General features: G+C 48.5%; 2 protein-coding genes across 6 annotated transcripts in view; one reads left to right on the forward strand and one right to left on the reverse strand.

Moving 5' to 3' along the window:
• The window catches only part of Dgkd (diacylglycerol kinase delta), an 89,210-nt gene extending 65,187 nt beyond the window's left edge, over positions 1–24,023 (forward strand). For 3 of the 4 annotated variants that reach the window (XM_021157517.3, XM_085839236.1, XM_021157542.3), the window contains 21 exons: positions 1,044–1,152; positions 3,530–3,669; positions 3,938–4,022; positions 5,219–5,313; positions 5,398–5,497; positions 5,576–5,849; positions 6,390–6,548; positions 7,223–7,348; positions 9,150–9,246; positions 11,312–11,422; positions 13,482–13,578; positions 13,763–13,870; positions 14,704–14,817; positions 15,626–15,760; positions 16,088–16,239; positions 17,497–17,608; positions 17,689–17,781; positions 18,535–18,654; positions 19,688–19,817; positions 20,909–21,039; positions 21,923–24,023. In XM_021157517.3, the coding sequence (XP_021013176.1) occupies positions 1,044–1,152; positions 3,530–3,669; positions 3,938–4,022; positions 5,219–5,313; positions 5,398–5,497; positions 5,576–5,849; positions 6,390–6,548; positions 7,223–7,348; positions 9,150–9,246; positions 11,312–11,422; positions 13,482–13,578; positions 13,763–13,870; positions 14,704–14,817; positions 15,626–15,760; positions 16,088–16,239; positions 17,497–17,608; positions 17,689–17,781; positions 18,535–18,654; positions 19,688–19,817; positions 20,909–21,039; positions 21,923–22,012 (2,578 nt within the window). In that variant the 3' untranslated portion in view covers positions 22,013–24,023. The remainder of the gene's footprint in view (positions 1–1,043; positions 1,153–3,529; positions 3,670–3,937; positions 4,023–5,218; positions 5,314–5,397; positions 5,498–5,575; positions 5,850–6,389; positions 6,549–7,222; positions 7,349–9,149; positions 9,247–11,311; positions 11,423–13,481; positions 13,579–13,762; positions 13,871–14,703; positions 14,818–15,625; positions 15,761–16,087; positions 16,240–17,496; positions 17,609–17,688; positions 17,782–18,534; positions 18,655–19,687; positions 19,818–20,908; positions 21,040–21,922) is intronic. The other variant, XM_021157525.3, reaches the window with a different exon arrangement.
• Positions 24,024–24,667: 644 nt separating this feature from the next.
• The window catches only part of Usp40 (ubiquitin specific peptidase 40), a 76,975-nt gene continuing 75,104 nt past the window's right edge, over positions 24,668–26,538 (reverse strand). For both annotated transcript variants that reach the window (XM_085839203.1, XM_085839209.1), the window contains exon 32: positions 24,668–26,302. In XM_085839203.1, the coding sequence (XP_085695329.1) occupies positions 26,191–26,302 (112 nt within the window). In that variant the 3' untranslated portion in view covers positions 24,668–26,190. The remainder of the gene's footprint in view (positions 26,303–26,538) is intronic.

The raw sequence follows: 26,538 nt of genomic DNA on the forward strand, positions 1-26,538 counted from the left end.
CACCTGATATCATGCAGTTGGTTAACTACCTGAGTTCTGGCCTTAGTTGACCACTGCTTCTCCAGAGAGCAGGGATCCTCATTGGTGAACATTTACAGGATACATGTAAATATTTTTCTCACCCTTTGGAAGTCAATGCAATCTTGATGCTCAGAACTTATTTGAACCATGGTTCAAATCTGAGGCACTGTCTTGTTGCCCATCCTAGCTTGTGTTCAGAGGACTTCCTCTGCAGCCAGCTCCATTATAGACAGAGTCTGCAAGGTCCTGGTGAGAAGGCAGCATATGTAAATAGTTACTTGAATGGAGGGATCCGCAGTAAGGGAGACTATGGTAAGCTAGTGATTTAGTGTCTCCAGTGTGCTAGCTTCTGAGGAGGTCCAGTGTGCCCACTCTGTACTCTTGCCTTCACCTTCTCCTATGATGATAGGGACTGGTCAGACCTTGCTGGAGCTGAGGGCATCAGATACTTATCAGAGAGGGCTCCAATTATTTGCTGAGATATTTGACTCTTTTCTCTTAATTAGCAAGCCATTAGACAAAACATATGATAGAACTCTTGTTTGAGAAGGTTTTATTGGAGACTCCTTAAGGACTCAGAGCAGCAATAGAGGCTGAGCCAAGCTGCCCTTACTCGGGGAGGGGAGGGATGGGATAGCACATGAATGAAGAAAGCAAGAGTGGGGGTTCTTGGGCCTGGTATTTAGCTGGGATATGGAAGACTGTGCCACAAGTCCTTTTAGGAGCTAACATCAAGTGAGACTGTCATGGTACCCTGAAATGTGTGTATTATCTCCTCCCTGTTTCTGGTTGGAGGAGCTGCTGGGATCTGACATTGCCATCATTCATGTAGACAAAATTGGGCCCTGAGCAGAAGGGCTTAGCAGACAGACATCTAGGGAACTTTGTAGGCCTTATGTATACATATCTGGGCTTAGCCAGGGTCTAGGTTCAGCCACATGGAACAGGGTGTCCCCTCAGTGTAGGACAGAGAAACCTGTCATTTGTCTTTTAAAGTGCACTCATTTCCCATTCTTCTACAGCTTACGGTTATTTCAGAAGTTTGACACCTTCCGGATTCTGGTTTGTGGCGGGGATGGCAGTGTTGGCTGGGTCCTCTCTGAAATCGATAGCCTCAACCTTCACAAACAGGTACTACAAACAGGTGTTGAGGGACACCCCACTGTGATGGATGAATGGGAAAATCATGTAGGTTAAGGGAGCTGTAAAAACAACTCGGCATCAGGCTCCATGTGGGGGATGAGTATGGGGGCTGTAGTCCCCTGAGCGCCACCTCTTTCCTGGGAGGTGATGTACCTAATTGCTAGATGCCTCTGTCTTGAGAGGAAAGGAAGAATCTTCAACCTCTATAAAGTTTGAGTTGTGGTTCATTGAACCTAATTGCCTAGTTTTTAACACTAGAATAAAAATATATTATCCTGATTTCTTCCTGTGTTCATTGAACTTTTACCCCCAGTCCTTCTTTTTGGCAATTAGCTGTTGTGCCTACTATCATAACCGTCACTCAGATTGTGTCACAATGCAACCTGCTAGTTGGTTACTGAACTGTTGAAATAGCAGTATGTGTGGATTTCCATACTCTGCTCCACGAGCAGCTCAGAGTGGCAGTTTTCCATGGGATGTGGTGGGAGGACCTGAGTTAGCACTTCTCCCGCTGAGACAACCTTGCCGAAATCCTGTTCATGTTATAGAATCTTCTCTTTTGAGGATCCCCTTATTTAAATTTTTAGTGCCAAATTGCACTTGTCAGGGATGTTCCAGGTCACATTCCGGGTGACATAGAGCCTTGCCTGCCTTGCCTTGGCTCAGGTGTAAACAGGAAGTGTCCATTGTAAGCAGTAACATCAAGCACAGCCGTATGGAATGCTGTTTTAAACCTGCTTACGGTTTTTACGTCTGTCAGGAAAGATCAGCTGTTTTCCTGCCAGGCAGTGGTGGCACGTGCTTTTAAGCCCAACACATGGGAGACAGAGAGGCAGATGGATCTCTGTGAATTCGAAGCCAGCCTGGTCTACAGAGTTCCAGGATAGCCAGGGCTACACAGAGGAATACTGTCTTGAAATGACAACAACACAACACAACAAAACAAAACAAACATATTTCCCTAGTTTTCTGGCTTGTCATTTTTACCTTCTTTATGATTTTTTTTGTTGTTGTTCTTTAGTTTTCAGTGATTTCGTGTTCTTTGTCTAGTCTTAAGTTCTTTGTCTAGTCTTACTCACCAATCGTATTTTGTGTATTGTCTGGAGAAGAAGAGATGGTCCAGGGTTTACTGATAGCCACACCATAACTCTAGGAAAAGCATCAGCACCCCCCAGTGGTGGGATTATAGTATACAGTTTTGTTGATTGGCTTTTGAGCTGAATGTTTGGCTTGCAGAAAGGCTATGAATGTGGTTCTCATACTCAGTCAAGTTCTGTAAACACTTGTCTCCTATGGCTTCTTTGTGCTTCTTGGAGCTCTGTCTACTCTCTCCTGCACCCCTAGCTTCCCCAGCCCTGTATGGGGTAGTGTTTCTTCTCCTGGCCTCTAGTAGATGCTATATGGTCACCCACTCTCATCTTTCACACTTTTCCTATGGGGAAAGCTTGTGACTCACTGAAGTTTGATGCCATGTCAATTTGGGAGACACTCTGGGGTTTCTGGGTATTGTAATGTTGCAGGTTTCCAACCTTGCTTTTCACTAAGCTCCTACTTTGCCTGAAAGTCTTCATGCATTCAAGGCCTAAGGAGAAGCCCCACAGCTATTCCTGATACCTTCGTCTTCCTCTTTCCCCACTTCAAGCTAGTTGCTGACTTGCCCACATGGACCCCAGCCTTCTTGTATCTTCCTTAGTCTGGGCCATCCATAGGCTGCTGAGAGTAACCCTCCCTAGGACAGTTACAACCCTTGGTCCTCCCTGCTGGCAGCAGACTTTACTAGACTTCATATTTGCCCCTTCCTTCTCTGTTCTGCCTTCTCCCCTTACTTTTGCCCTCTGTTAAGTCTAGGAGGAGATAGCAGGGCTAGGGTCAATTTGGGAAGCCACTACCTTACAGGTAAATGGGCACAGACTAGGTCTTGTATGTTCAGACAGCCTTAGCATGGCTTCTGAAAGGACCTATAAGGCGGGGGTTGGGGGGGACTTTTAGTGGTGTGGCATCAGTGAGTGAGATGCATAGTAGGGTAGAGAGATGTTTGAGGGATAACAGATTGACTCTTTAGGTCTGAGTATTTCAGTGTCTTTGGGAAGGGAGGGGTTGTAGAAACCAGGGGTTTTCAAGGTTTGATTGCTAAGACATGTGAATAGTGAGAAAGGGCTGGGGATCCTGGTATCTGCTAGTTAGTGATCACAAAGCCCATCTGTCCCCTCTAGGAGGCTCTGCTGAGAAGGTACAGGCCACATACTTCAGATCAGACTTCCTACACTTATTGTGGCTATTGATGGTGTCAACAGGGTGGGTACTGCATGAGAATGGTTCTTAGACTTGCTGTCTAAGGAATGTTTTCCTCACTGTTTTCCACCAGTGTCAGCTAGGTGTGCTGCCCCTGGGGACAGGGAATGACCTGGCCCGTGTTCTCGGCTGGGGCTCTGCCTGTGATGATGATACACAGCTCCCTCAGATCTTGGCAAAGCTGGAGAGGGCCAGCACTAAGATGCTGGACAGGTGAGTGGGGCAGCCAGGATGTGTGAATGGCAGCTTGACCAAGAAGCATTGTCCTCTGTGGCCAAGCTTCTTACTCTAAGACTAGTGAGGAGGACTAAGACTAGCCCTAGTCTCAGAAAACCAGAAAACTCAAAAAGTCAGAATACAACTGATCAAGGCACCAGACTACGACATTGGAGCAATGAGGGGTTGGTTGGGGGATGGGGCCGTGCAGATCCCTGGGTGTTAGTGGGTATTTTGCAGCTGAGCTGACTTTGAGCCTGTGCAGGTGGAGTGTCATGGCATATGAGACCAAGCTCCCTCGGCAGGCCTCCTCCTCCACTGTCACTGAGGACTTCAGCGAGGACTCAGAGGTACCACCACTTGCTTGCTCTTTCTCTTGCAGTGCTGGGAATGGCACTTCGGATCTCACACTTGGCACTGAGCTGACCCCAACTCCACCACCTACTATTTAAGCCCCACATGTGATTGTCATGTACTCAGCTTTTTTTTACTACATCCTTGTCCCTTTTGTGGTTCTGAAGGAGTGCAGGAAGAACCTTGCCTGAGCTTGAGGCTGAGCAGGCTCAACTCTAGGGCTTCATGACTGTTGGGAGGTGCTTTCTAATGCCTAACCCCTTGTGACGTCTTATGCTCCTTACTGTAGCTCAGCACTTATTGCAGTCTGCTGTTTTTCCTATACAGCCTCCTCCTGTCTGCTTCCAGAAGTCTCCATGCTCATCTGTCTCTCTCTGATATCTGTGCTGCCCTTGTAGTTAGCACACACTGCTTCAGCATCAGTTCCAGTCCTCTGTGCTGAGCAGTGGCCACTCCAGGGATTAGGTTCTGAGATTCTGAGGGGTGGGGTTTTGTATTTATGTCCTAACTGCTCTGCTAGGCACATGCAGTGTTGGTCCTGCTAGGTGACTGGTCTGACAAGCCCAAGGGATCAAGGACAGTAGCAGTCAGCAAGTCAAGCCAAGCCTACTTTTTATGGCTTCACGGGTGGAGGACGGCCTGTGCTTTTGTTTTGAGAATATTTGTGTGGAGCCTGAGAAAAGTACCCAGGAAAATGTCTGAGACTCTGGCACAGATAGTTTCTCTTTGACCTGTGAGAAGGCTTGCTTGCTATGGGGTGGACAGAGAGCAGTGGAGCTCTCCTGTTTGTGGGTGGAGTTGAGAGAGGTTTGTTTGCACCTTTTTGGCAGAGTTCCTGGTCAGGAGAAAAGGAAGTGTCTGCTCTGCCTGGCCACGAGCGTATTGCTGAAGGTAGACTGGGGTGTACGCCAGGGCTTCCAGGCTTGTCTCACTGTCCTGACTGAAGAGGCATAGTCTATCTGGGGGCTCTGATAGGGATTGTTTAGTTCTGACTCATCATTTAGTCTGTCCACAGGTTGGTGACACTTTTGTCCTTGCTCCCTTAGTGGTGGACAGCCCTGATGGTGTTTAGAGATGATCTGTTCTGTGAGAGGATGGACCAGAAGGGCCAAAGAAAACTCCCAAGTCAGACACTAATGGAGCTCACAGTAGATTGTGAGACTAACTGCCCCCTGTTTTGGTATGATTAAAGGTGCAGCAAATTCTCTTCTATGAAGACTCAGTCGCAGCCCATCTTTCTAAAATCTTAACTTCGGACCAGCATTCTGTGGTGATCTCATCAGCCAAGTGAGTAGTGGGGCTCTGGGGACTCAGAGAGGCAGTAAGCTGCTGCTCTGCAGGGTCCCAGCCAAGCTGCCCTGTGTCCTACAGAGTGCTCTGTGAGACAGTGAAGGACTTTGTGGCTCGAGTGGGCAAGGCCTATGAGAAGACGACAGAGAGCTCGCAGGAGTCAGAGGTCATGGCCAAGAAGGTAGGTTCCCAAGCACAGGGTAGGTGGAGCAGCTGGTGCAGAAGAGCTTGCTCTCATGCTGCTTTTTCTTGAATCCAGTGCTCTGTCTTGAAAGAGAAACTGGACTCTCTCCTCAAGACCTTGGATGACGAGTCTCAGGCTTCATCCTCTCTGTCCAACCCACCTCCTACCATTGCTGAGGAGGCTGAAGATGGGGACGGATCAGGAAACATCTGTAGCTCTACTGGGGACCATTTGGTGGGCTCGGCATGCCCCTCTCGGCCACAGATCTTCCGGCCCCGGGAGCAGCTAATGTTGAGAGCCAACAGCCTGAAGAAAGCAATTCGCCAGATTATAGAGCACACAGAAAAAGGTAATGGGTCTCTGAGTCCCTAGGTGGCACTGGAGTTCCCAGATTCCCTGGATGTAGTTATAGACCCAAGGACTTCCCCACCTCCATCTTCATATGACAGTTCCCAACCCTATCGACCATTCACTCTCTCCTACCTACCCTCTCTCTGCCCTAGGACCACACTTGACACCGTGCTCTCCCTCTCACTTTACCAACTCTATTCATGTCATTCTGAGCAGCTCCACCTCTGATTGCTTCAGACTCTGTGGTCACACCATACCTGGTCACCGGTGTGACCATACCACCCACTCTCCTGCTGGGGCCTCTAGTTACTCTCTTCACCTCCACAACTTCTTGTCTCAGAGTCCTTCTCTCCAGCCTGTTAGCTGGAATGCCCAAGTCCTAGTACATTAACTGAGCTAGGGCACTGGACTAAAGTGTGTTGTGGTGAGGATTTGGGGTCTGAGCCTTGAGCTATACTACCATCGAGAAGAGAGAACCTATAGTAGTATCCTTAGCCCTACTGGCACAGTCTTAGCAAGAATGTTCTTTCTTTACCAGCGGTGGATGAGCAGAATGCCCAGACCCAGGAGCAGCAGGGTTTTGTCCTAGGCCTCTCTGAATCTGAGAAGAAAGACTTGAAGACTGACAATAGGGTGTGCACATCATCTGCCCATAGTGAGAGCTGTGTGAATGCCAAGGGGAGAAGTCAACGCAAAGGTATGGTTTGGGTGATACTTGGTGAGCTTGTCATGGACACTTTAGGGTGCTTTTTCTTTGCTTTGGCCATTGGAGTAAATTGACATTCTCACCTGTGGCCCTACATCTGTACCACCTTCATGTCACCAAGATATGATTAGGAGAGGCATGTGCACTGTATCACCTGCAGGAAACAGGGCCTCCCCTGCTGAGGGACATCGCTGTCCTTCCTAGGTGTTCTTAGAGCCTTCTTATGGCTGCTCATAAGAGTCTGGCAAAACTGAGATCTTCATCTCTCTCAGAATAGACCCCAGCAAAGGTCTTCAAAAGGAAAGGGTTCTTCCCATCAGCTGTGGTGGCACTGTGGGAGGGAAGGGGGCTTTTTCTAGAGTAGACAGTGTTAACAAGCATCAGAACTAACTCTGTGCCTTCTGTACCCAAACTGTGATTAGGGGTCAGCCCCTCTTTATCCAGGTCTGTGTCCTTTCAAGATGAGTCTGGCCCACAGTGGATGTGTGTGTACTCTTCCTTCAGCTTTACTCAGGGACTCTTCATCGCACACACTTACTACTGGCCAGTGGGCGGCTCTCAACTCTCCTTCTTTCCCATAGCCCTCCTGTCTGTTCATTTTGTTGTGACTCCTCTCAACTCTGCTCTGCTTTGGACAGTGTCAAGTGTGTTGTCCTGTTTTACAGCATCCAGGGCCCCTTGTGAGAAGCTGGTGGGCAAAGGCCTGTCACTCGGCAGCTCTGCCTCACTCCCTCCTGGTACAGGAAGCCGGGACAGCCTGCCTGCTCTGAACACCAAGATCCTATATCCAAGTGAGTGATCCACTGCCCCCAACCCCCGTGTGGGGGAGTCTTAGCCGGGGTGGGGTACCAGGGAGGCTAGAGGTGCTTGCTGGCCCTGACTGAGCTTATGGCACTGTGGGTCTTGGAAGGAATAGGACTGTTGCTGTCCTTGCAGAGCTTGCAGGTCCATGGAAACATACACAGAACTCTGTAGTTTAACTCGTGACTGTGTGAAAAATACCTTTTTGGTTTATAAGTGTTTCTTATTCCTTTGCAATTTCATACATGTATGCAATGTTTTTTGACCATATCTACCCCCAACACCTCCTTCAGACCGCCAGGGCCCTCCAATTTACTCTCCCTTCTTTATATCACTCTCTTAGTTTTTATAATCCATTGAGTCTAATTAGTGTGCATAGGTGTGGGCTACCCACTGCAACATGGGCAACCTAGTTGCAGCCACCTTTCCCCCCCTCAAATGTTATCAACTGCCAGTAGCTCCTCAACTAGGCCCAAAGCCTTAGGAAGCCTTTTGTCCTATGCTTGGATTTTGACTGGCTTGATGTGCAGGTGATCAGTGCTGCTGTGGCTATGTTATGTCTCCACCAGAATTCATTTCAAGCTCTCTTTCCCCATCCTCAGGCTCTTACATTTTTTTCTGTCCTGTTTTCTCCAGTGTTTCCCGGATCTCTGGGAGGGTTTGACACAGTTGTCCCTTTCAGGGTCTAGCACTTATTCCCAGCTCTTTGACCAGTTAGGGTTTTACATTAACCACTGTGGCTCACTGGAGAAAGAAGCTTCTCTGAGGATTTTCTGGGTGTTAGAGTCACGCTTTGGAGGTGAGGTAGCACTAATCTATAGGGAAAACAAACTTTAGAATACAGTGTGACATCATGACTGTTTAGCAAAACAATAGCAGCAGTGTTCTCATAGGACCTATACTTTTCCCAGCCATGGACCATTGGCCAGGTGTACAGTACTGGGCATGAATCCCCTGTCTTTTGGTGTAGGCCACAAAATCAGGTAGAAATTGGTCTACCCCATAGTCATTATATCACTGCTGCACTAGCGGGCACATCTTCCAGGCAGGTTGGTTTTGCAGCATGCAAAAAATTCTAGTGCTGGGTAAGACCATTGATTCTCCCCCTCCCCAACAGCCCACAAGAAAGCTAGCTAGGAGGAAGACTGTTTCCTAGTTAGTTTCAGATTAATTTCTCTCTGTCCTGAAGCCCAAGTGTGCTGTCTTTAGCAAGAGAGTTGGGTTTTTGTTTTAGTTTTTTTTAAATATATGCAAGTACACTGTCACTGTCTTTAGACACACCAGAAGAAAGCATCAGATCTCATTATATATGGTTGTGAGCCACCATGTGGTTGCTGGGAATTGAACTCAGTACCTCTGGAAGAACAGTCAGTGCTCCTAACTGTTGAGCCATCATCTCTCCAGCTCCTGAGCAAGAGAGTTTTACCATGCAGTTTTGGTGGACAACCAAAAGCAATGTCAATAGCCCATGTTGTTTTGGGTGCTCTTTGGACTTTTAACCAGTAATAACATATAGCATAGTATCCCAAGCCTAAAAATATACTTGTTCAAATAAAAGGCATGTAATGTACAGATAATGCCAGGTAAATGAAGAAGGGACAGTTTTTATTTGTGTTCTGGGTGTTAAATTAAATTCTACTTTAATATGGGATGGTAGTGGTGATTTTGAATTGCTAATCAAATTGGAGCACTTGTTCGTAATGTCCTGTAGGATATGTGGCACCAACCTTAGAGATCTGTCTTGCTCCATCTAGAGCTCCTGGCCAAGTACCTCTTCATCTTCCCTTGCAGGTGTTCGGGCAGGGATGTCTGGCTCCTTGCCAGGGGGCTCAGTCATCAGTCGCTTGTTAATTAATGCTGATCCCTTTAATGCTGAACCTGAAAACCTGTAAGTATGAGGCAATACCAATGGGGCATTTTGTTAGGATGCAGAGTGCAGAGGTCTTATTCACAATCAGAGCCATCAGTTGACAGCAGGCTTTTTTTTCAGCTGTTGTTGGATGTGTGCCTGAGAGCCTTCCCTGTAGGCTAATAGGACAGCCAAGGACAGACCTGTCACTGTCCTGTCCTTGTCCAGACCCTGAAACAGGCCAGATCAGTAGTGACTACATTGTCACTTCCTTATTCACTCCATTGTTTTTGTTCTTGTCTCTTGTTGCCTCATGGTGTTGGCCATCCCTTCAGTGATGTAGCTTGTAGCATTCCTGGGCTGAAATCCTCCAGGATTTGTTGTTCCCTGGGATTTATTGTTCCTGGAGACAGTGTCTTACTTTGAGGATTTTAGAGAGAGTCTGGCGGCTCCTCTTGCTGCAGAAGGGGCGTGGCCTCTTCTGCTATGTTGTGAGGCTGTAAAGGCATTTGCATAATGGTTTAATGGATCTCTGTGTATATTAGAGCTCTCTGTAGGTGGTATTTCTCATACCAAAGAAGACACCATTTTAGTAATTTTTTACTGCTACTGATTGAACTTTTGTGGGCAGCTAAAGGCTGGTGGTAGCTGGTATAAGTTACCTGCTCTTATTGTCTGGTGTGACGATGTGTGTGGTTCACAGAGATCCTGTTTTGGGAAAGTGACTCTTAAGTCTCCAGCCTAGTGGTACATGGGTCTGTGCTCCTGGTCTGGTTTTGTGCTGGAACCCTAATGATTTTCCTTAGCAGGGACAGAGCTATAGTTCCTCTGGGAGCAACACTCTTGGGGCTTTGAACCAGGAGACTTCCTTTATTTACCTCCTTTGATGTCCTGGAAGGCCTCCTCTGTGGCTAAGCCTGTTTTTCCCCTCCCTGTCCTGGGTATCTGCTTCCTCCTTGGATCCCTGCACCCAGCCTCTCCTGCTCTTGTTCTTGCACCGTGTTTTCCGTATTACTCTTCTTTTCTTCCTAGGACCTATAAACACTGCTCATCACATGCTTTTTAGCTTAGAAAATAGTTTGGCCCCAGAGCTCTTCTGAACAGTCACAAGGCACTTGAACTAGATGTGTGATCAGGATTGGGTCTTATCAGGTTGCAAGAAACATAACCTAAAAGTGCAAACTTTGTGGAGCTCCTCTTTTTGTCCAGAGTCTATGGGCGTTTTTAGAACTTACCTTCCTCACTGTGTCTGTCACATGGGACTGGGGGAGGGCATGGGGTAGGACACACCTATGGCTCTAGAGGAGTAGGGGAGTGTGTGGATAGTGCCACAGAGGCATCACCAGTAGTTCTCTGGGGAAGGGAGGCTTTTGGCCTTGGTATAGGGGTTTTCAGTGACTGCCCTTTTCACTTCAGGGATTTTTTAGACAGTTTAGCAGTGCTTGAGAAGCATGTTGTGAAGACTTCTGGGAAACAGGCTGGCAGTGCCTCAAGGGCAAACCAGAGGCAGTGTGTCCCAGTGGTTCTGTCCATTATACAAACTCACCGATTCTAAAACATACGTCTACAGCATGGGCACTACAGCATACGTGGGCACTAATGTGCGTAAGTCATCATTAGAACACAGATCAATTTGAATGTTTATCAGTTATTGGTAGACAGAATGTAGTAAGGCCACATAATAGATTGCTTTGCATAAAGATAAAGTGGTTAGAAGAGAGGAGCCAGAGCAGATTACCTCATTCCATTTATTTGACAAGTTCTGGATGGGCACATCCCGAGGATCTGTACTTTCTGAAACTGATTGAAAGGGCTCTGAAATGTCCCAGAAACTGTTGAGTCATGTACTTTGATGTGGTAGTGACTTGCTATGTGAATAACATCTTGGTAGAGCTCTTACCAAAACAAATACCCCACACAAACCCTGAATCAGGACCCTGGGTTCAGACTCTAAACAGGGAAAGGAAACAAAGCAAACCTAAGTGAAAAACAACAACAACACATGGAAAAGCCGCGAGTTTTGATCTGCGGGACAAATGGCAGGACAGTCACAGAGGAACCTGTGAGGCAGAGCCATTGAGAGACTTTAAACTCGCCTTTGCAGAGAATACTACACAGAGAAGTGTGTCATGAACAACTATTTTGGCATTGGCTTGGATGCAAAGATATCTCTGGACTTCAACAACAAGCGTGATGAGCACCCAGAGAAATGCAGGTATGTACTCTGTTGTCAGTTTTGGTGTAGAAAGAGGCAGCCAAGAAGCCAGCTCAAAAGGGAGGGACTCCACCCCTGGATTGGCCATCTTGGCAGACTGGATATCAGGAAGCCAGTGATGTGTATGACTGAAGTGGGCTGTCTCTTACCCAGCATCGGAGTCTATGATGATGTGTTGGAAGAAAGTGACATGAGTGTGCTGCAAGGTCACCATCCCAGTACCGTTCATGGGTAGAGCTTTGCTTATCCACAAACTGCCTAGGGCACCCCCTCTCCGTGGCCCCCCCGACCCCCAATTGTCATCAGGACATGGAGAGTAGATGTCACAGTGCATGTATAGAGGTCAGAAGACCACCTGTCTCAGTCAGGGTTCCTACTCCTGCACAAACATCATGACCAAGAAGCAAGTTGGGGAGGAAAGGGTTTATTCGGCTTACACTTCCATACTGCTATTTATCACCAAGGAAGTCAGGACTGGAACTCAAGCAGGTCAGGGAGCAGGAGCTGATGCAGAGGCCATGGAGGGATGTTCTTTATTGGCTTGCTTCCCCTGGCTTGCTCAGCCTGCTCTCTTATAGAACCCAAGACTACCAGCCCAGAGATGGTCCCACCCACAAGGGGCCTTTCCCCCTTGATCACTAATTGAGAAAATGCCTTACAGCTGGATCTCGTGGAGGCATTTCCTCAACTGAAGCTCCTTTCTCTGTGATAACTCCAGCTGTGTCAAGTTGACACAAAATAGCCAGTACACCACCTTAGGTGTCATGTGGTCCTTGTTTTACATCTTGTTTTGAGACAGTCTTCTGTTTTTCACTGCTGTATTCCTGGCTGACTGGCCCATGGGGTTCTGGGGATTCTCCTGTTCTGCTTCCCGTTAAGTCATGGTGCCCTGGGATTTCAGATATGCTCTATTGCATCCAGTTGTACATGGGTTCTGGAGATTCAAACCCCAGTCCTTATGCTTGCATAGAAAGCAATTTATCCACTAGTCATCTCCCTATAATTTTAGCCACAAGTCATGATATATAATTTCTTTTCTGAGCATCACTTACTTCCTTTTCAGAGTGTGATTGCTTTCTTGGCAAAGTGTCAGTTTGTAGCATACTTCATCATTGCTAAATTTACTCTTCTTACATGTCTGAGAAGCCCAGACTGTTTTGCTCCAGTGTCCTGCTGTACACAGTTGCTGAGTCCCTGTGGGTTAAAAATGGTGTCTGGTTTGCCACAGGGCTATGGCTGCTTGTCAGTGGGTGTCGGGCTGCTGCAGGACTCTGCTCCGGGTGGTGGGGAAGCGCAGTCTGAGGTCCCTGGGGAACTGCCGGAGTTGGCTGGGGCGTCCTGGCCCACACAGAGGACAAGGACAACAGATTCTCAGACTCTTGGACACTGAAGATGCAGCTTGATGTTGTGGAAGAGCTGAGAACTGAGTAGGGGGCTGAGGGGCTGGCTCTAGCCCGGGGCGAAGGGAAAAGGGCAGGAGGAGAGCTCTGGATGGTTCCTGAGGGAAGAGTGTCCTAGGCTTGGTCAGGGCAGGTTGGTTGTGTGTCTGAAAATGCAGAGAGGCTTCCTGCATGAGATTAGGCATGACTCTTTAGAGGAAGATCTGCTCCATTGTTCCCCACAGCAGGTCCCAATGAGAAGAGGCAGTCCATGGTTTTAAAGCATTTATTGTCATGGTGGAGAGTTGTGCTGAGTGAAACTTTCTCAGGGTGGGCCTGAGGCTAAATACCTTTTGCAGGGAGGAGTGTCTGGGAAGGAGAGCTTGATTGGCTAAGCCCCTCAGGCCTTTAGGTACCTCATTTAAATGGAGCTCTGTCTTGAGGCTATGTGATCTATGGTCAGGTTAGAATTATGGAGAGCTAAGGCCTCATGTCAGGAGCCTGGTGTCCAGAAGTGTGGCAGACAAGCGCCTTCTGTCCCTTGCTGGGTATCTGGGGTTTAAACCTAGCTCGATCAGAAACCAGGCTGCCTTTCGCGGTCGCACAAGTCCCCAAGCTTCATAACAGTAACTCAGGTTATTGTAAGAGAGCCCTGTCCAAGGTGGCACTTCTGTTTCTAGGAGTAGGACTAAGAACATGATGTGGTATGGTGTCCTTGGCACCAAAGAGCTGCTGCACAGAACCTACAGGAACCTGGAACAAAAGGTCCTGCTGGAGGTGAGTGGTAGCCTCTTGGCCTGGTGGGTGATCTCCCAACCTTGGTTAGAGATCAGTTCTACTGAGCCTTGCCTTAGGAGCCCTTGCCTTGCCACAGGCCTCCAGCATATTAAATTGGTGCTAGGAAGAACTGGCGCATACTGAGTATTGCTCTTTTCTCTCCATCTGCCTTTCTGTGGTGCAGTGTGATGGGCGCCCTATTCCCCTCCCAAGTCTTCAAGGAATTGCTGTCCTCAACATTCCCAGCTATGCTGGAGGGACCAACTTCTGGGGGGGTACCAAGGAAGATGATGTACGTATGGGGTTTGAGGTGGGTGGGCTGGGCTTAGCAAGGTCAGTGAGGCATGACTAGATGGGATATCTCCTTGGTCCTAACAGTGGGCATGTTGGAGGACCAGATAGACAGGTTTCCTCACTGATCTGCCTGGTGTCTAGAAGGCAGGTCTAGCACAAGATCAAGTGAGAAGCAGCTGAGACTTGAAGGGGAACTTAAATTGGCCAAATTGGCAGGCACTAGATGGGAGTATCCTGTTTTGGCAGAAGAAAGATGTGGAAGCTCAGAAGCAAGAAGGGGCAGAGTATATAGAGAACAGTTTCCCAACTGCAGTGTGGAATATGTGCATGGAGGAGGGAGATGCCTGTAGGGCCTGCATTGTATGAGGCAATAGAAGCCAAAGGCAGGAGTCTGGAGTTTATGTCAAGAACATAGGAAGATATTGACAGGCTTTAACCAAGGTTTGCATGTAATTTAAAAAGCCAGCTGGCACTTACTGCAGACTTATTTGTAGGCCACTGTTCTAAGTACCTGGAACCTGTTTGCACGTTCATTTTATATACCTCCCCCTCCTAAGGAACAAGCAGTGTTAATCTCCCTCCGAAGGAAGGAGGACATGACTAACTTGCCTGAGGGCTCATGTCTAATAAATAGCACGTTTGAGGGCTAGTCTCAGGCACTGGGCTTCTGGGTAACAGATACCCAACCCTGCACTTCATTTACCACCATCACTGTACCATGTGTGGGTGTGGGCTTGTCTGTCTCACCAGAACCCCCAGAACAGGAAGCAGAGCAAGAGGGAGACACGTTTGGGGAAGTGAGGCAGACAGCTTTCATGCTGGCCCTTTCAGACTTTTGCAGCTCCATCATTCGATGATAAGATTCTGGAGGTGGTTGCTGTGTTCGGCAGCATGCAGATGGCTGTGTCTCGTGTAATTAAGCTACAGCATCATCGGATTGCCCAGGTACTGGCCATGCTGTTCTATAGGTCTAGCCCACCCTCTTCTAGGTCTGGCCTAGGATACTTGGATTTGCTCACAGTAGAGACCCAAGAAAGAGAGATGCCTAACTAGGACCTAGAGGCAGCCCCACTCTGCCTCTCTCTCCCACTGAGTGCTCTGAGTCTTGCTGAGGTAGAAAAGGCCCAGATGAGCCTGGTCTGCTGCAAGAAGCAGTGCACCTTGGACATGGATCTGTCTGTGGCAATGAATAAGCCCACTGGGGCTTGACAGACAGCTCTGAGGCTAGGTAGAGAGGGCACTTAGGTCAGGGCTCTTGGCTTTAATTCTGACAGCATTAAAGAGCTGGTACAGGTCCACCCACTTTGGGGGTGCAGGGAAGGAGTGACTGTACATACAGTGCAGTGCTAATAAGATCTGTTGGGTCTTCCTGCATTCTCTTAGTCCCCAACACTCAGCTGTTTAAAGTTTACCTTTTTGTTTTTGTGCACATTTTTGTAAAGAGTTGCAGAAGCTTCATTCATCTGCTGTTAGATTTTGCTCTGCCCAGGGATGTTTACATCTGGCAAGGACCATGACTCTTTGACCCCTTTAGCCTGATATCCGTATCTGTACCCAAGATCTTCTGGATCTACCTATCCCAGATGTCTGGGGAGGGAACAGTAGGGGCAGAGGGGGCAACAGAGCAGAGGCTAGAAAAGGAGGCCAAGAAATGGCTGTGGGTAAGGAGTGGGAGTGCAAACACTCAGAGCAGCAAGGCCTGTGGGTGCTTTAAATCTCCTGGCATGGGAATAACAGTATGGTATCTGTTTAGTGTCGCACAGTGAAGATCTCCATCCTGGGGGATGAAGGCGTGCCTGTGCAGGTGGATGGGGAAGCCTGGATCCAGCCACCTGGGTACATTCGGATTGTGCACAAGAACAGGGCACAGACACTGACCAGAGACAGGGTAAGAGCAATTGCCAGCGAGGCCTGGTTGGGGTCTGGGTTACCAGTGGCTTACTCATGGGCTCACCTTTCATTCATAAAAGAGGCAAAAGGGTTTCATCTTTGTTCTTGGATTTCTCTTCACCATACAGAGATTAGCTGACATAGTGGTGTGCCCTGTAGTCTCAATAATCTAGAGACAGGAGACCAGCTAAGGTTATATAGTGAGACATGTTCCAAAAGACACAAAGTTAAACTAACATACATAGCTTTTACCTTGCTGTGGGCAGATGGTGTGCTCACCCTCTGGAGGGCACAGGAAGTCTGACTCTGGGTTCTAATGTCTCAGGCCTTTGAAAACACCCTGAAGTCTTGGGAAGACAAACAGAAGTGTGAGCTGTCCCGTCCACCCTCCTTTTCCCTGCACCCTGAGATCCTGTCTGAGGAGGAAGCTACCCAGATGGATCAGTTTGGGCAGGCAGCAGGGGGCCTCATTCACAGGTAGGCTCTGCCATGTTCTTTGAGACCTTGCAGGCTTTGTGGCCTGGTCCTGTTTGCTGGCTCTGCTTTACAGTGGGGCCTGGAGCCTGGCTTAGTTTGCTTCCTTAGTCTTCTTGGTTACTACTCAGGTTTGCACAGTGAAGACGCAGATGCACAGGGATTTTTCTGAGCCACTAAAGCTTTAAAATCCCATGCTGGGTGTCTGAGAAAGGCCACAGACCACTCTGGAGAGCAATGTACACCCTGCTCTAGTAAATCATCAGGCTTTTTCTTGTTGTACCTGTGGTCTACAAGTGGTTTATAGAGCTGTTGCTCTCAAGGCCTTGCCACTGTAGGCTCCTTCCTGCTCACTTGGGCTCTCCAGACCTTCTGGTTCTTTCAATAGCTTAGCCTCTCTCGGCTCTCAGTGCTGCCCTTGGCTTTTTCTTTGGCTTTGGCCATGGGTTCTCTGTGTGTTCGTCCTGTACGTATTTGTTTTGTTCTGGTGAGTAGAGGCTTCAGGCTGCTTAGCTGGCCAGTTTCTCTTTGGTCCTTTTGGGCATCTCTGGCACCTCTGCCTCCATGCTGTTATCTCTAGACAAGCAGCTGATACTGATGCAACCCCATTCTGCTCCTTTCCATGGCAGCCATGTTTATCTAACTGTTTGTTGTAGGGACTGTTGCCCTGCCACTTTATAATCCCTGGTAGCCCAGGAAGCCTGGCTTCTGGGAAGGTGTGCTTACTAGGTCACTGAAAGCCACAAGTAGCTTCTCACAGTATGTGCAAGTTGCTCCCTAGCTTTTCTCCCAGCATGCCCTGTTCTATCCCGCCTCACCCAGCTTCTCTGAGATACCCCTGGTCAGCTCTTGGTCTTACTCAGGCTGATGTGGCTCAGAGCTCAGTAGCACACCAGGTTTCTCTGTCAAAGGTGGGTCTAACTTAAAGTTCCAGAATGTCTTAGCATGATACAGCATCTGTGTCCCCAACTTTCTTGACTGTCAGCCTGCATGCAAAGCTGTTTGCGTGCTTTCCATTTTATGAAAGGTTTCATCTTATACATTTTTCTCCCTGGAAAAGCTAGGATTTGGTATTAGATCTTCCATAAAAGTCCACTATTTGTTGCTATTGGGATGTGATATGCCTATGGCTGTGACTGAGAGGTCATCATTGGCAAAGCTACTATCTCCACTGGTGTGTCAGACTACCCCCTTTGCATATGTCCCCTGGGTGTGTTTATAAGCAGTGTGTAAGACCTGACATGTGCCTCTTTCCTTCAGTATTCGGGAAATAGCACAGTCCCACAGAGACATGGAGCAGGAACTCGCACATGCTGTCAATGCCAGCTCCAAAGCCATGGAGCGAGTATACGGCAAGCCCAGAACTGCAGAGGTACTTGGTCTTTTTGGGTCTGGCTCCTCCTCACCTTTATAGCCCTTGGCCTTTCATATGGATGCATTTGTTCTTCTCAGGGGTTGAATTACAGCTTTGTTCTGGAGATGGTGAATAACATCAGAGCACTGCGCAGTGAGACAGAGCTGCTGCTGGCTGGGAAGATGGCCCTGGTGAGTTGATAACTGATAGGAGGGTTCTGGCTATATCTGAGGTGTAGGTCCAGGGTGCTAGACATGTAGGGTAGCAGTTTTCAGTCCAGGGTCCTGAGCATGAAGAAAGGGGCCTCAAAACCAAGTAGTGTGGCCATTATGTTGTGGCCAAATTTCTTTGACAACATCTCAGCCAGCCAGGGTGTTGTCAGATGTTAAAGATGCCTTTAGCAGTATCTGTGTGGCTAGGTGCCAGTCGTAGCATCGGGTGGGATGCACTATCATCTGTCTCTACTCATCATGTGAAACTGGTTCACTGGGTGGGAGTAGGGGTGTTGCTGGGCTCTAGGAACTTGCTCAGATGGCTGGCCACTAGCTTGCATATGACATGGAAGGGCATTGCTGGAGACCCTAGACTAGTACCATCCCGCTCTCCACTCCAAAGAGGTGCTGTCCTGAATGCCCAGATGTTGCACTAGCTGCCTCTTATGCTTGTGAAGGAGCATGGCCTGCCCACTTGGTGACAGAACCCAGGGGGACTGCAGCTGCCCAGGTACTAGGTTTGCTGCATGTGGTTTCCCTAAGCTAGAGCAGAGGTCCACCCATCCTCACCTGTTCAAGGAAGGACATTCTGGGCTCAGGCCTTCGCTTCAGTTCTGCTAAGTTTTTATAGCCACCAAGGATCTTGGTCTAATAAGCCTTACCCACCTGCTTGGCTGGTCCAGGTTTGCTGTGCTAAACAGCTCCATTTCTCTCTCCCTTCTTCTGGAGCAGCAATTGGATCCCCCTCAGAAGGAACGGCTCGGGGCTGCCCTAATTGAGATGGACCAGCAGCTCAGGAAGCTGACAGACACTCCCTGGCTTTGCCAGCCCTTGGAGCCTGGTGAGGAAGAGGTATGTGTGTCCTGTACATAGTTACAGGGTTTAGTGGCTCATGCCATTAGTGCCTGTGTGCAATATAGTCCTTGAGGCTTTGGAATTGAGGTAGCTGGTCTGCCTTCTGGAGACTTCTCTACTAAAATGGCCTTTGAGGCACAGAGAAATTTAGAAATGGAGGAAGGAATTGAGAGTTGGGAATGAAAAGTGATCCATGATCCTCACTGACTCTGAAACAGCAGAACTGGGGTGGAGAGCAGGTGGCAAGAGCTCCTTGGAGACCAGTGACAGGAACTCAGTTGCTGTGTCCAGTCCCCATTCAGTGTGATCTACAGGGTCTTAAGAGAGTCTTAAGCCGGGCATTGTGACACCTTTAATCCCAGCACTTGGGAGGCAGGGGCAGGTGGATTTCTGAGTTCGAGGCCAGCCTGGTCTACAAAGTGAGTTCCAGGACAGCCAGGGCTACACAGAGAAACCCTGTCTAGAAAAACCAAAAAAAAAAAAAAAAGAGAGAGAGTCTTAGACAGGGACCCAGGGCATACTGTTCCTGGATAGGCTCCACCTACAGCAGGAGACAGAAGAGGGAAGCATCTGGCAAGGATAAACCTTGGCTGCCTCTGGGTTTCTGGTGTCTTAGAGATGGAACAGAAAGGGCCAAGAGAAAAAGTTATCTTGGCCTTCTATAACACAGGAGACAGTGTCCTCTTTGCCATAGTTATAGGAGATAAATGATATGAAACAACCTCTGCCCAGCTTAGTCTGTTGGAACCTTTGGCAGCAGTATGTCAAAGTTAAGGATGAGGATGTTGGGGTTGGAGCGGTGGCTTAGTGTTTAAGAGCACACGCTGCCCTTCCAGAGGACCTGGTTCGGTTGTCATCACTCAGAGGACTCACAACTGCATGTATAATGCCACTTCCCTGGGCACCCATACAAATGTATAGGAACAAATAAAAGTATGAAAAATTTAATTAACAAAGTATCTCTTCCTACTCCCAACCCCCAAATATAGATTAGACCTTGGCAATGAGTTTCTGACTCTGCGTTTCTTAGTCTCTCCAACAGAATGTGATGCTGGAGCTTACTAAACGCAGCCGGAGTGGTAAATTCCGCCTTGTGACCAAGTTTAAAAAGGAGAAAAACAATAAGAACAAAGAAGTTCACAGTAACCTAGGAGGCCCTGGTATCTGCCCCCTCCTGTGTGTCTCTCTGGCTGTCAAGGCCCAGTTCTCCTGGTCTCTGCTTTTCTCCTCAGCATTGAGGCTTTTCCCCTTGGTCTTGTGCTATAATCCCTAGTCACATGGCTATACTAGTCTGACTTATAAGACCATACCTTGCTTGTTTTCTCTCTGTCTGGGTACTGACTGATGTCATGCTTTGCTTGAATGCATCTTCCATGGAGACTGTGGGCTGATGGGCAACTGAGCCGACGTGCCTACACTGAATTTGGGGCTGAAAGTGGGGAGGACAACAGAAATGACAAGACAGACTCGGAGACACAAAACTCTAGACTCAAGACTGTGCTGGAGTCCTCTGTGCCTGTTTCCTCTGGCAGGCTGCTGATTCCCATTTAATTGACTCACTGATCAAGATTCTTAAGCTTGGCCCTCTGGGCTACCAGTGATTGTGGGTGAAGAATCAATGGGAAATGGTGCTAAAGAACATTTCCCCCCCTTTGGATCAGTAAATTGGGTCTTTAAATGTATCTCAGTGGTTGGCCCTGGGTACTGTGTCTGGCACCTTTAGGGGCCAGGGCTGGAATTGGTGTGGCATCTGCTACCATTCAGGGCAGCTTCTGTTTGAGTTTTTCTTTGCATGTTTGTCTAAAATTGGGTCTGATGGTGGATCTGATTTTGCATGGCCTAAGTCTCTGCACATCTGCTGTAGTGCTCCAGCTGTGAGCTCCTCTGGAAGCTAGAGGAAATGCTGGCTTTAGTCACAAAGATGTTCCCTCTGTGTTTGGTGCTGTTTAATTCCTCTGGGACACAGGAGCCAAAAGGCTCGTGACCCACCTGGCAGGAGTAGTCAGCACATCTGCATGTCCCTCAGGAGGGTAGCTCTTTTGTCTCCTTTACACTGCTGGAGCACAGTGCCTGTGGCTGGGGGATGGTTCTGGCTTTTGGGGACATCTTGGGTGGCACTGCTGGAATGTCTTGGGTGCTGGCTGCTGGAGGCATCTTGGGTAGCACTGCTGGGTGTCTTGGTGTTGGCTGCTGCCTACTTGGCGCTGGGCTATGGGCATTCACTGCACTCGTGCTTTTCCGTCTCTGACAGTTCACCTCTGGGGGACAGAGGAGGTTGCTGCCTGGCTGGAGCACCTCAGTCTCTGTGAGTATAAGGACATCTTCACGCGGCACGACATCCGGGGCTCTGAGCTCCTGCACCTGGAGCGGAGGGACCTCAAGGTACTTCACAGGTGTCTTCCTAGAACCCACACCTGCACTTTACACACTCTTTTCAACTATGTCCTCTTCCCTGACTCTGTTCTAGCATCACTGGTCATCAGTTGTTCTTGAGCCTTTTTGTGTACCCTAGGGTACACAGGTCTTGATGACTCCCCCTGATACAAATAAGCAAGGCCAGGTGCAGACATGATGGGAGAAGCCTTGGTTTTCTTAGCCACAAAAGGAACTGTCCTAACCTTAGAAACTAAGGGATACTAGTGGTGATACATGGTGATAGGTTCAGCTGACAAGTTCTAGGTTCTAATAGTTGGTGGGCCACATTGCCCACAATGAGTGAAGATGGAAGAGTCTGCTTTCTCAAGGCTGGTTTCACAGGCAACCACTTGGCTCCTGGGCAGCTGCTGCCACTTCACCTCGCAGGGACGAGGGTCAGGTGGATCATCCTCCCATCCCTGTGCATGTGTGGTCAGGTCTGCACCCACTGCACTTGACTCACATAGACAAGCCCTGGCCTGCTCGGCCTTGCAGAGCTATCTTGGAGTCGGCATTGCTTCTGGTTGTATCCAAAGGCAGAAAATGGTCATGGGGACCTCCTTAACTGGTAGCTCTCCCAATGCCACCCACTTGCTGTCAGGCCTCTGTTCTTTGTCTGCTGGCTGTCCTTCACAACAGTAGTCTTTGTAGGACACAGGAACCATGCATTGGGTGTCTGCATGACTGACATTTGTGCTGATTTCCTTCCTATTTCATCCATTGATCATTTTCCTAATTTGTACTTGGAAAGGAGACTGAGAAAGCTTTTTGGTGGCAGCCCATTTGTAGAGCCTCTGGTCTGAGCCTTCTTCCAAATATCCATGTTGCCTGTGTTCCTTCTCTGTTGCAGGACCTTGGTGTGACCAAAGTGGGCCATATGAAGAGGATCCTTTGTGGGATCAAGGAGCTGAGCCGGAGCTCCCCTGCCGCCGAGGCCTAGCCTCTGCGTTCTCTGCCTGCATTCTCCGCTCCTCCCGAGACTGAGGCCTAGGGAGGACACTGCCAGCACTCAGCCCCTGGCCTTTCTCATGGTGCTATTCCTTTTGTTAGAGACAGGAAGCCCAATGCCGGTTGGTAACAGCTTTGGAGTCTTGAACATACCAACACAGCTACCTTTGAGAGAATACTTTTCCTAGCTGCAGTCATTTGGGGCAGACTGTGTCACATCCACTTGTGGCTCTTGCTAACCTGCCTACTGGGCCACAGGGAATGTGGTGAATGAAGCCTGACCGCCCAGCACCTGGCACCCCTGCAGAACCTTCTTACCTGGGGCACATGCTTGGATTGTGCTGTGCACTCCCTTTATTGGTCACACTGGGTAGTACCATCTTCTGCCTCTATTGGCTCTCAGAAACAGAGTTGGGTCTGGCCTCAGTGGCCCTCACCAGAATGTTCTCTGTGCCTGCTACCCACTCTGTGGTTCTTCACAGTAGCCCCGCAAAGGCAGCCCACTGCTGTTGCCCCCTTTGTTCACAAGGTTTCATTGTTTTAAAAAACAAGCTTATTTACTTTCCTGGTTTGAAAATGGCATGGATGTGTTTCCAGGCTTGTTATAGTCTGTGAGGAAGAAGGAAAGTCCTCCTGCTTAGGCCAGGTCTCAGGACACTTGGTTCTCCCCACTCTTGTCCTCTGGGCTGTGAGCATGTGGACAGCCCATGTATCTCCTCAGGATGCTACAGGTGTCTACAGTCCAGTCTGGGGCAGATAAGGATTGCCACTAACTCAGCATTCCTGTGGAGACCAGGCTTCCTGGATGCCAGAAGTGACATATGCCATGAGAGAATGAATAGGGGCGGCCATCTGGAGCCATCTTGGGTGGCTTCTCATCTGCGCTGAGGTTTGTTGTCCCAGGAGATGCCTGTGAGGCCTCTTGGCTATTGCTGCCCTGCCACTATCTGCTGGGCAGTTCCCAGATGAGGCTGTCCCTAGCCGTCACTGCCGCTGACTTACCCTTCTCTACTTTTGAGACAGTCCTCCACAGGGACTTATGTAACAGCTGGAAAGGGCTGTAGCTCAGCCCTGGTAGGAGGAGGGCTGCTGCTCTGTGGTCCTCACCAGAGATGACAGGTCTGTGAACTCTGCCAGTGCTTCCCCATCCGACATGGGAAGGAAGTGCCGAATTTGGACTCTAGGTAGAGTCTGCAGCAGTTCCAGCTGGGAGGCAAGGTTGACCTGCTGTTTTTTCTGAAAACTAGATTCCTTGTTCATCTTCCCTTTCCTGGTGACAGATCTGAGAGCCCTGGTGAGCAGAGTGGAGTATGGAAAGGGCCTACAGTGTTGTTCCTGCTGTGTTCTGCCCTAGGCCTAGAGTTCCATCCATTGTGTATCAGCTGTGGGCTGGGAGAATCTTTGCCCTGTGTGTGGTCGTTGCTGCCTCCCTGAATGGAAATAATTTTCACCTTTCCACCTGGGATTCTATTTTCCACTGAGCAGTCAACGTAGACCAGAATGTGGAAGCAGGGATAACCTCAGATAATTCACAGAGCTTTTGCCAGCCAGACCAGCTGAAACTTAGATGACTAGGGTCCTGAGAAACAACTGAGGGCGGTGGCCTTCTCGAGAAAGCTTCATGTTTGGGTGAGGGTGTTAGACATCATTATTGTCAACAAAAAGTGAAAGGTCCAGTCTGAGTGCTGGAGGGACCTGCCAGGTGGCCATGCTCTCCGCAGATGTGTTCTGGCCATCACCATCCTGCCCCAAACACCCGACTCCCAAACCCATAGCAGTTCTCTAGAGTTCTGGAGAGGGATAGAATGAAGGATCCCAAGGAATTGGAGTAAAGGTTTTGTGCTTGCAGGTGGGACTACCTTAACCCCTCATATTTATAATCTTAATTTATAGTGACCATCTGGAGCAGATGCCTCTTGTATTGTTATGTACATAGTCTGCATCAGAGAGTTGTAAATAAGTTCTTCTGTGTATAATAAAACAGGCCTGTTTTTGATCTTCCAGTGAGCATTCCTGTCCTCATTTCTGTGCTGACAGTTGCTAGCGGTTCTGAAGAGAGCTGACTTGGTAGCTATAAAGCAGAACAGAGCTGTTATATTCCAAGGGTCTGCTGATGTGCAGTTCAGCCAGCGTAGCTCTGGGTTAGTCACTAGCAACAACAAAAACTTCTGGACAGCAGTTGCCATTCATGCTTCTTGTCAGGGTGCCCGTCATTCACCTTCCCACATGGATGGTTGGCTTGCTGAACTGCTGTGCTCCTGCAGGTAGTGTGGCGGTTCTGGTATTGTTGAGTCTCTCATAATTATATCTGACCTAGGGGGAAGCTAGCAGCTGTGAAACCACTTTTGGATTGCCAGGAAATTCATAGTACCTACTGAAATGGCCCTGGCCAGATCCTATTCCCCAGAATAGTGAACAGAACTACTCAACAGCCAGGTCTTCAGTACACGTTCCCAAGAGTCTACATTTATTTTAAGCCAAAATATATTTATTTCCAAAATCAGTTTTTCTAATATAACTCATGTTTGTTGAATGTCTAGAAAAAAAAGAAAGTTGTGCTGCTGAAGAAAAAGTCACACAAGTTCTTCAAGCAGCAGAACACAGGCGGCAGACAGTATATGACAGAGTTGAGGACTGCAACTTTAAACACGTTTTATTTTCTTCTTTAATAAAGTCTTAGTGTTTTTCCCTGTTTTGTCTATTTTATTCTCCAAACAAACACGCAAACAAGAAACCAACCAGATAGGCCTGTCAACAGACTAAGGCTGCAGCCAGCACTTGAGGCATGTCTTCTGGCTCCTCCAGGTACTAAGAGAGTCAGGGAGCCTCTGGCTTCCTGAAAGCAAAGTGTCTGAGCTAGTACATCAGTACTGTATTGCCAGAGACTGGGGACAAACTAAGGAACTATGTCAGTTACAGTACAAGAAACAGTATCCAGTATCCAGAGGGCTCAGTTGTGGTCAAGTAATGTTTACTGTTTGGGTCTCCCAGAACCCCTTGGTGTGTAGCTACAAGGACATGGCCAGAAAAGGTAACTAGTCCAAGTCCAACATCTTATAATACAGGGGCTTCAAAAGAAGCAGTCACCTAACGTGACATCGACTCTGGCAAATGATGTTGGGAAGACAAAGGAAGAGCAAGATTACCAGCTGAGCATCAGCTCCACAGAGAAGCCAGCATAGCTGCACCAGAAATGTGAAAAGCCAGCAGGGGCTAGCTGAAGCCCAGGCCAGCAGGGGCTAGCTGAAGCCCAGGCCAGCAGGGGCTAGCTGAAGCCCAGGCCAGAGGCACTTTGTCTTTGTCTTACACCACATCAGTTCTGTTACAGGAAGACATGGAAGAGCTGTAAGAAACTGATACCCTGACAACAACTCTTAGGAATACTGTCTGTCATAGGCTAAGTCAGCCCAGATCCTAAACCTGCTAGTTCAGTAATAGATGGTGTTTTGATAGTGTATTAATTACAGTACATAAATACCAAATCTCTTCACTCAGTTACCTGTGCTGACTGAGAAGGAAGAGGCCTCAGTTTTCCCAAGACAAATGGGAGCCTGCATTTGTTGTGCTAGGCTTCTTTGATTGTCCTGCCTCTTGCCAGAGTACATAGGTGGTAGATAACACAGCAGGTGAATGCCATACATAGCTTTTCCTGCAAGCTAGCTTAGAGTTCTACTTTGAATTTGGCTCAAGAGGAGGCACATGGCATAGTGAGGATGGAAAACTGGGAATGAAGTCAGGACACACATCCTTCCTTGCAGCGTCAGTAAGGTGCCAGAACTAGATGACTAACTGGTCACCTCAAGAGTGGGTAAGTAACTGACCTTGTGGCTTACCTATCAGATTTGGCCTCTTTGAGCAACTTGCCATTGTCCAGAAGTATACTTTCTGGAAAGAGGCCACAGGCCACATGCCACATGCCACAGGTAAAAGGTCTATTCCGGGCATAGTGTCTGAGTCTGAGCCGGCTCTGCAGCTGCTGTGTCACAGAGCTAGTAATCAGTCGCACTTGCTTGGTCTGAGAAGTGCCATCCTTTCGCCTGTCACAAAGCTGAAGACTTGAGATCACTGGCTGTGGAGGCAACCAACTTGTCCACCATAAAGCCACAAGGTGTCTGTCATAGAACTGACAGGACAGTTCTATCTGGAGCACAGGAAATACTGCTGCGGGGGCTATCTGAAGCTTGCAACGTGGATGGACAGAGAAGCTTCTGGTCCCCGGAACCTAGCGGGCATCCCTGCGTTGGAGAACAAATCGCTGCTCTGTGCACGGTGGACTTCTCGGCTGTGGGAGACAGAAGGCATCACTGATACACAATCATGGGTGAGGGCTTATAGAGTTGTTTTTTGTTCATTTAAAATTTATTTTTATGTGCATGAGTATTTTGCCTGCATGTCTACTACCTGTGGAGGTCAGAAGAGGGCACTGGATCCCCTGGAACAGGGGTTATAAATAGTTGTAAACCATGTGTGTGCTGAGAACTGAAGTTAGGTCCTCTGCAAGAGCAGCAAGGGCCATCT

Source organism: Mus caroli, unplaced genomic scaffold (genome assembly GCF_978045245.1).
Source record: "Mus caroli unplaced genomic scaffold, Mus_caroli_1 scaffold_1, whole genome shotgun sequence".
NCBI lineage: Eukaryota > Metazoa > Chordata > Mammalia > Rodentia > Muridae > Mus > Mus caroli.